This window comes from Penaeus vannamei, chromosome 27 (assembly GCF_042767895.1).
Source record: "Penaeus vannamei isolate JL-2024 chromosome 27, ASM4276789v1, whole genome shotgun sequence".
NCBI classification, from domain to species: domain Eukaryota; kingdom Metazoa; phylum Arthropoda; class Malacostraca; order Decapoda; family Penaeidae; genus Penaeus; species Penaeus vannamei.
Genome location: NC_091575.1, coordinates 29,399,507 through 29,409,303, shown reverse-complemented (window position 1 = coordinate 29,409,303; position 9,797 = coordinate 29,399,507). Strand labels below are relative to the sequence as shown.

At 35.3% G+C, this 9,797-nt stretch overlaps 1 protein-coding gene across 1 annotated transcript in view; it reads left to right on the top strand.

Annotated features, from left to right (window-relative positions):
* Got1 (Glutamate oxaloacetate transaminase 1) overlaps positions 1 to 9,463 on the top strand; it is a 10,149-nt gene extending 686 nt beyond the window's left edge. Inside the window, exons 2-8 of the mRNA XM_027383673.2 lie at positions 4,118 to 4,299; positions 5,418 to 5,526; positions 5,713 to 5,897; positions 6,080 to 6,263; positions 6,517 to 6,682; positions 6,959 to 7,101; positions 7,363 to 9,463. Of these exons, the coding sequence (XP_027239474.1) occupies positions 4,118 to 4,299; positions 5,418 to 5,526; positions 5,713 to 5,897; positions 6,080 to 6,263; positions 6,517 to 6,682; positions 6,959 to 7,101; positions 7,363 to 7,505 (1,112 nt within the window). The 3' untranslated portion in view covers positions 7,506 to 9,463. The remainder of the gene's footprint in view (positions 1 to 4,117; positions 4,300 to 5,417; positions 5,527 to 5,712; positions 5,898 to 6,079; positions 6,264 to 6,516; positions 6,683 to 6,958; positions 7,102 to 7,362) is intronic.
* Positions 9,464 to 9,797: the final 334 nt, after the last annotated feature.

Below are 9,797 nucleotides of genomic sequence, written 5' to 3'. Positions count from 1 at the left end.
AAATTGGCACATCTGACGTGCAAAATAGAGCATATACTGGTGTGATTCACTGTGCGAGTGACAGCATGAATCAACTAAAGCTTTGGCTATGAAGTAGATCCAGAATTGTTGTGCACAGCATGGACATTTTCTCCTGTCATATTTGGTTTGTTTTTTGGCCATGGTTACTGGCACTGTTAAGATTGGTCAGTATGCATTCACAAAAGCAAAAAAAAAAAGGTGTTAATGATGATTTTCCATTGAATCACAGAGCGAGACTCATTTCCATCGGAAAGCTGCACATTTTTGGGTAAAATTTTAATCAAACTGCAATTATCTGAAACCAAGTTCATTGAATTGAATGAACAAATGAACCTCACATGAAACAGGTGAAATATAACATCAGAAATCAAGAAATTAGGTTGTGACAAATACGGTTCTGAGACTAACACTTGTATTCTGACACTTTGGAAACCTTTTATGGAGGACTGGACCCAGAGTTCCAGCATCTCATGCCCATCAGCCAATCAACATCAAGCTGTCTTGCAGTGCATCCAGTCATCATTGTGCTGCCTCGCATTGCAGCCAATCAGAGCTAATCAGGCATCTGTCGGCACCCTGGTGGTGGCGGATCTCTGCTGAGAGAGGTGTCCAGAGTGTGAATATCGGCACAAGTCTAGCCTTACTTTGCCTTGCAGTGGTAAGCCTGCTTGAACTTGGGTAATGCTTTACAGTATGGATGCACTCACCAACGACTAAGTTCCCCAACTCCATGTCACAAACTTTATTCAACAATCTAAATTGCTAGGATTGATCGACTGCCCAAGGGGAGGGCTGATAGGGGAGCTCGGCCCCCCAACACCCCCTGGCTGAGGTTTTTTTCACCTTGGTATGCACAGCAAGATGGTTCTGAAACTCATGAGCAATGAGTTGGCTTAGGCTATGAGTGGCACTTTCTGTAATCTTTTTCTTTTATTTGTGGCACTACAGTTAATGTCTGCAGATTATTTCTCATACCAACAACTATGTTTTGTTGTCTACAAGAATATTATTTTCAAATTGCCCTAGCTTAGTGTCTGTACTCTAAAGACTAACCTAAACTTGTCTGGGAGCAGATATGTCACAAAGTTGTGATCCGTCGTTGTCACATTTTTAAAAAGTTCAAGTACTTTTTATGTATTTCTATGTTCAAATATGGGAAATATGGTGACTGGGCAGGGATTTAAGGAAGGTATTTAGATCAAATAGTGAGGCTTGTGGTTTCCCAGTAGTGCCTCAAGCTTGTTTACTTAGTCTCAGGTATGATAAATTCATAAACAGTTGCCAAAATTATTACAAATGGGTTGCCTGTGGCATAATGGGTACCATCCATAGCTGCAAATTATTTCTTTTACCAACAACTACAAGTTTTGTCATCTACAAGAATATTATTTACTTAGTCTCAGAATATCATATTCAATTTGTCCTAACTTAGTTTGTCCATACTGTAAAGATTAACCGCATAAAGTATTAATGTTGTAGGAGAGCTAGAGGAATATCAACTAGTGGCTAGCATTTTGACAGTAGTGTATCATCGGATGTAATGATCACTGCATCCTCTTGGCCTATGACATTCTAGCAAAGTCAAGCTAACCTCAGCCATTCTGAGGAGACAGAGCTTAGACAAGGGCATCAAGTGACAACATACTGTTAGGGAAGTCTGCAATACAAGCTCATATCCTGCCAGTTTATACTTGGTGACGGTCTGCTGGCTATTTGCCATAGCACTGAGTCACCAAAGCTGTGTCGATTGCTTGACCCCGAACTATTTAGTAAGATTGCTGCTTTTATGTAATATAAGCACTTTAATGCTACTTTATACTCAAAAATTGCTTGTGTTTACATGCATATATATACACATGGTATTCCTATGGGTCATTTTTCAGCTATATGCTTGCAATTTGATGGGTTATTCATGAAAAGGATAAGTAAACAAAAAATTATTATTATGTTTTGAATACCCCAGATTTTGCAGTAAAAATGTTGTGGTGCACTCATGTCTTGTATAGAAGCTCCTGACACCATGCTTAGTTGTTATGCACATGCTCCACCTAACCTCCATCCAGAGGGCTAAGCTATGAACCCACAATTTTTCTGACCATAAGAAGACAGGGGAGATGGCTTAGCCATTCTTTGCACTCAGATAACTGAACATTTCTCTTAGACACAAATTACATATTAATTAGGTCATTTCTATATATGATTTGTTCTGAGAAAACTGCATACATTTGTATTGAGAAATATGGAAATTATACTAGTGATTCCCTTTATTTTGTTGAGTATGTGTTATTACTTTAGGTAGTCAGGAGACTCTGATATGAGACTGTGACAGATACATATATCAGTGAGTTTCAGGATCTACTATATTAAAAAAAATCCATATCTGCAGTCTTACTGAAAGCTGAAGCTTTTCTTGAATGCCAGAGAACAAGGGAAATATTCATTTTGTGATAAAACATGCACAGAGGGTTACAGAATAAAGGAAAAAATAATTGTTCTGTATTATAAGATAACATGAAATAGATAAATGAATTCTGAGTGTTATGATTAACAGAGCAATAATTTTCACAAGTCCACATTTACATACAACTAGCTGAAACATCATGGTTACAACTACCCAATGTAGAGGCCCCATGATAAATGTAGTGGTGATACGGAAATGGATATAGATAAGTTATGACAATGTCCAGTCACTCTTATAAATAGATCAGTATGATATTACTATTCATTTTTAATGATAATGGAGTTTGATTTGGTGTCATGATAGTAATGGTATACATAGTATAATTATCTATTGCCATAGTTTGGCAGGCAGTGGCAGTTGGTGTTGTTGGTTATTTATAGTAAGAGAGGTTCTTGAACTCCTTACTCCCTTTCTGTCTGCTAATGTTGCATTGTTGGGAAGTATGTAATATTCTGGCAAGTTATTATTTTGCATCTTCATCAAATTAATATCCTAGTTTTATTAGAAAAAAAGACCTGTTTAGTTGTATATTCATACTTTGGTGGAAAATATCTGACCATATACAGTATCTGTGATCTGGCAGTCATTATATATTCAGACTGGATCATAAGGAAGGGTATAGAGGGGTATAGACAGTAGAATGCCCAGAGAGTATAATGATATCAGTGAGTTAGAATGGCCAGAGAGTATAGAGATATAAGTTAGCTCTCTGTAGGCTTTTGCAAAAGTAAGCTCACACATTGTGAAAATAGCTCCTTTTTAACAGCTGATGCTTTTTTAATTGACAATATTGTTAATATTTATAAGAGTGAATTATATTTTATAGTGCTGGCATTAGTATTCTACAAATTTACTATTACACACGAAAGGCTTGTAATTAATATTAATGAGAAGGTTGAGAAGAGCATTCTGCTTGGAAAATTTACCTGAGGTTTAGACATGTAGTGCACTGGATGAAAGTGCTCAATATTAATACTAGTATTATTCCTCCAGCAAAGAGAACAATACAGTCAAAAGGGGAAGGGGGTGCTGGGCAGTTGTAGGAGGGGGGGAGTTAATAGTTGATATTATCCAGATAAGTTCATTGTCATGGCAACATTCTCTTGAACGAGAACATTGTGTGATAATAACTACGTCATAATGGCACTTAAATTTTCCTCTGAGTATTTTTTTTTGGCTATAGACACTGATTTTGTTGTTCCTTCATAATTCTCACTAGCAATTGTTTATATCCTTTTCTTTTTCTATCATCTAGATTTAATTTGATTGGTTGTAACATGACTGTGTATTTCCTAATAACTCATTGATGCTGGGAACAAGTAATGTTCCCAAAAGAACGTTGTCCTTGACTTTTGTGACAAGGGCAGTAATTTTCTTTTTGATCCTTTTTTGATTCACAACAACTTGTGAATAAATGTTCTGGGTTTGATAGACTTCTTGTTACAAAGGAAAACATTTAAGAAAATAGGGGTTTGTTAGGTTCACATCAAAGGGCTCTTAAAAAGAGTACTGAGATTGAATTTTGAAAGTAGAAAAAATATTCCTGAAGTCTTGAATTTGTACACACAAACAGAGGTAATGTTTGTGAGATGTTCATATCAATAGAAACCAAAGATTGACCAATGATCCTTTCAGCATACCGGACAGACGAGGCTAAGCCATGGGTTCTGCCTGTGGTGAGGAAGGTAGAGGCAGAACTCGCTGCCGACATGACTCTCAACCACGAGTACCTGCCAATTCTTGGTCTGGAGTCCTTTAGCACTGCTGCTGCCAAGATGCTTCTTGGAGCATCTCATCCAGCTATCGCAGAAGGCAGGGTAAGCTGGTCTTTATTAGTAAATATATTTTTGTTTCTATTATATTATTTATTTTATATGTACTTGTTATCTAGGGATTTGTTAGAATAAAAATTAAGTGTTATTTTTCATATTATACTGCTGTTTTTGCTTTTCAATTATTTGTAAACCTGTTCCTAAGGTCTTTTGACACTGACAGCAAAGGTTTCTGGCAAAGAGATTGGTAGATAATCTAGTACATAATGTGCAGTGTAGGGCTGTTCAAGAGTAGGGGGAGATAAGAGTAACCCAATGACTGTAGATTTCAAAAATACATGCTAAATCTACTGTAATTTTAGTTTGTTGAGTAGTTACAAATAGATACCTCCATCAGTACTTAGTCACCAAGAAGTCAGTTTTTAGTCTGTCTCACCTGTTTACCCTTTTCCATTATTTTTGGAAAGCCTCATTTTTATCATTTTATTATTTTTATTGTTTGTATTTTGAGAACATTATTATAAGGCCTACTAATTGCCTCTGTTATTGCTGAGCACTTGTAGAGCTATCTGTGTGCAATAGTGTTCACTAAAATATATAATAGAGGGTGAATAGATCTGTTGTCTGTGGGATAAGTTTCATTTTTGCTTACAATGTTCTCATTGTCCTTGAATACACACAATATGTGAACAAAGAATTTGATAGAATACAGGTGGTGTAGAGTATGTTGAGTATATACCCAAAAGCCTGTCATTTGGTGCATTGATAAAGTTCTTTTGTTGTTGTTTTGGGAGTCAGCACTTATGATAACAGTTTTGAGAGGTTATAAGGAGCTTTAGTAAGTTATCTGATATACTAATGCATTTTGCTGTATATAGGAGGAAAACATTGATAAGCATGATGTCTTTATCTTTAAAATTTGAATTTTTGAATTAGCTCTGAAGACTAGAAGTTCACTGGGATCAGTGATTTATATATAATTGTAAATGGGATTGAAGGACTGTGGGTTTAGATTATAAGTTTCTGCTTTGATTGTACCTTCTTATTTTGGTATTATCATAAATGTTTACCAGATTTTTAATCTCTAGAGAATGAATTGCTGTCCTTATCAAAATTCTTAGAATTTTGCTTATCTTTTTTTTTCTTCATCCCTTATTTTACAGATGACCGCAGTGCAGGTGCTCTCAGGCACTGGAGGACTCCGCATTGCTGCTGAGTTCCTCCACAGAATACTCAAGTACAATACCTTCTATTTTTCAACACCAACTTGGGGTCAGTCTGCTATTTTTTGTTTGTTAATCTTTCTTCTCTGTTGTTTGTCTAATAATTGCCATTATTTTCTTGTCACTGATAAGAACCCTCTTCCTGAACCGACACAAAATGTATTTTATACATGATTTTATATATTTTGGAAATGGACAGTTTGTGAAATTATCCTCTTTATTTTTTCTATGACAGGCAACCACCGCTTGATCTTTACCCAAGCTGGCTTTACTGATGTCAGGCAGTACCGTTACTGGGATGGGAAAACCAAGGGCCTTGACTTTGATGGGATGATTGAGGACCTACAAAATGCCCCTGAGAACTCTGTAGTGATCCTCCATTCCTGTGCCCACAATCCCACTGGAGTGGATCCCACACAGGTGCAGAATTTAGAAATATCCACAAAGTTCTTGTCTATAGGTTTATTTATTATTATTATTATTATTATTATTATTATTATTATTATTATTATTGTTAGTAGTAGTAGTAGTAGTAGTAGCAGTATATATATATTTTTTTCTATACTGATCCCCTGTTAATTCCTCTCTTAACCTTTTTCCAGGATCAATGGAAGAAGATTGCTGATGTTGTGGAGGAGAGGAAGCTGTTCCCCTTATTTGACTCTGCTTACCAAGGCTTTGCTTCTGGAGACCTTGACAAAGATGCATGGGCTGTCCGTCTCTTTGCTGAGCGTGGATTTGAGATGATTGCAACTCAGTCCTTCTCTAAGAACTTTGGCCTATACAGTAAGTTTTGAGTAGCTTCTAACTCAATACTCTTGTAAGTTATTTAGATTGAGTTTACTTTTTATTTATCACTTTAGACCATTATAATTCTGATTTAGGTACTTGTTCATAGGATAATTAAGGCCCAAGGTCAGACAATATCTGTATTGAAGTCAGTTTGCACTCAGAACTTTCTGGGCGATGTTAGTTTCTATTCTTGTATTTTTGAGACATTTCCCGTTACAAATGTACATCAGGTTCCCCCAAATTACAGATGAACGTGTTGGCAACTTAATGATCGTCGTGAAGGATCCCTCTGTGATTGTCCCCATGAGATCCCAGATCACACTGCTTGTCCGAGGCTCCTACTCTAATCCCCCAAGTCATGGTGCAAGAATTGTTTCCAGAGTTCTCAATGATGAGGCCCTGTTTGGAGAATGGTAAGTGGCTCAGCGATATCACTGGTAAACAAAGACCACTAAAGCTTTGCCTGATTGTAGTTTCTTTCATTTATTTGATATTTCCATTTCCTCATTTTCAAATCTTTTATTTTCCTAATCTTTATTTTTACTAGGCTCACATGCATAGAAGGCATTGCAGATAAACATTTGCAAAGAAAATTATCAATATTTTATGAAATTCTCAACAAAATGAGTGGATAAGAAATAGATTATGTGTATCCTAGTTTCATGATCTTTAGATTTCAAATCTTTCAGGAAAGAGTGTATCAAGATCATGAGTGGCCGAATTATTGAAATGCGAAAGGGGCTGCAGGAACGTTTGGAGAAATTGGGAACACCAGGAACCTGGAACCACATTACTGCTCAAATTGGCATGTTCTCATTCACAGGCCTTTCAGGTAAGAAACAGATTACTAAAGTATGGTTGGTTATTCGGTTATTGCAGATAAACCATAACAGAACATTGTGTATATGGTTGGTAAAGTTTTAATGTTTATACATGCAATGTCCATTATGATTTTAGTTTATTAATTATTTGCACAGATGGTTCCACAATTAAGAAGCTTTTATAAAAAGTTGTTTCAAATTTGTACTTTGCATATAGTACCAGTTTTGTAGTTTGTGTGTAAGACTTATTCCTCTTTTTTTTACTTCAACAGCTGAACAATCTAAGTACCTAGCAGAGAAGTACCACATTTATTTGTTGTCTAGCGGCAGAATTAACATGTGTGGCTTGACAACAGGCAACATTGATTATGTTGCAGAAGCAATAAATGATGCAGTTTGCAATATTAAGGCTTAATGTGAGCATGAGATATGAGAAAGTAAAAACCAATGCCTGTGAGAAATCAGGGAAGACCTTCATGCTTAACACGTGCAGTATTTGATATAGGGACGGCTAATCATTGCATAACATTTTGCAGTGAAAAGTAGGATTTCCTCAGTTGGTGGCATTGTAAAGAAATGAAGAGGTATAATAGCAATGTTTTGTCAAGGAGGGCTCAAAAGCCTGTAGCCTGTTTGTTTAGCTATGGACTGGATTCAAAAATTTTACCAAAGTATTGAAATTCAGACCAGAGGTTGGTATGAATATCAAACGCTTTGGATCCAGTTGCTCAGAAATATAAACTAACATAGTCGGTATTGATATTATATTGTTATATTTAACATTGTTAATTAGTTTTGTCTGTGATAGTGGAAACTGTTAAAATTGTTAATGTTGGTTTTGTTAAGTTCATATGAAACATAATTTACAGATATGACAATAGGTATTTGTTAAAACATCTTACCATGAGTTGTATATTAGTTTTACTTGAGATATTGTGCTACCATAAGTAGATGTATGGTATTGATTTTAACTTAATATATTGAATTGGGATTGGAGAAGCCTCTCACAGTAATCCTAGTAGTGTTTAAATCTGTTAATGATATCATCTTGTGAACTTGTAGGAAGAGGCTAAAATGTAGTTAAAAAAAAACACTTTAAAAGAGTAAGTGTTATTACCTTTAACACCAGCTGAGTTAAGTAGTTTCATCATCAAATTTTTAGCAGCACTGTCACTTTCTCATATTGGTTATTTGTGCTACACCATAATCCTTGCAGAAACACCGATGTAGGGACCACCTTTTGCATTACTGACAAAAGTATTTATTAACCTGTAAGCATTTATTTATGGATGATGCATCTAGGTTTTGATGTGTTAAGATTTTTTTTTTTTTTATACCACTTACCTCACTGAAAGAGTCTGCACACCAAGTATTCTTGCACTGCAGTTCTGAAAAGACCAATGATTTTTTTATTGATTTTTATATGCAGTAACTTATTTTGTATAAAAAGACTCTTGGCAAGTACAGCACAAGAGGGTGATCCAGAGTTGTATATTATTTATTCTGGCATTAGTGTAAACAGAAGCATAATTTTCTGTTTAATTCCATGGGATGGAATGGACACCCATACAATATTTTGATATGACGACGATAGCCTCTCACAAGGCTTGTTTAAATATTTTTGGTCAAGTTTAAAAATTTGATAGATGATTGATATTGTACTATAGAATTTATCATCAGATTTTACAATATCTAACATGTAAATTGTTGTATAAACAGTTACATGAAATTATTGATATTGTAACAAAGAATTCACTTTAAATTTGTCAGATATTTAAACAAGACCTTGTATGACTTTATGATAACTTGTTTAAAAACAAGTAGATGGAATGGACTTGAAAATAGGGAATTTATTATTTATCATCATCTTTAATATAGAAAACTATAGTCATGAAGAAAGTTAATACAGTAATGACTTTAAATCATAATTCAGGAGGATTTCTGAAAATTGAAATAGTCTGATTAGTGACTTTAACTTTTGTAATTTTTTTTTTTTTGAAAATATATTTTGATATATCAAGAAGACTTATTTCAATTACCACTTCAATTTATTTTTTACAAAACAAAAAGAATGATCAGAATACACAGGCCTTTATGTTTGTCATCTACAGCTGGGTGGATACAGAGGTGCTTTTTGCAAACGTAGGGTTGAGCTTAATGCAAAGTGTGCTATCAGTTGCTTGAGCCTGGCCTGAAGGGATACCAATGCACCAGCTTGTAAAGGGTTAGGGATTATGGCACTTCACAGGAAAGGGTTTGTAGTAATTGTACATAAGGCAGTATACAAGTCTGTTACAGGATTTTTTTTTGTTATGTGATGTCAATGAGAAGAGATATGAATATATATATATAAATAAAATATGTGAATAAAGATTTCTTCACTTTCTTTTCCCCCAACAATCTCATGCCCTATCTTTCGTCCTCTGAGGAACTTTAAAGAAGGGCGCATGTAAACAATGATGACGTCACGAATACTTTCAAATGGATCTCCGTGTAGAAATAACAAACGCTTGAAAAATGTAAGGCTATAAAATGGTATATATATTTTAAAATTCCCCCAACCCCATGTCCGTTGTTGTCGTAGGTGGGGGGCCTTAGAATATGGAATGCGAGGCCCAAGGTAAGGGATTACCCCTATCTTGGACCTCAGCCTTTGCCGCTGCAAATTTTGCATGGTCTTTTCCTCTCACTCTTCTTTTTCCTTCTC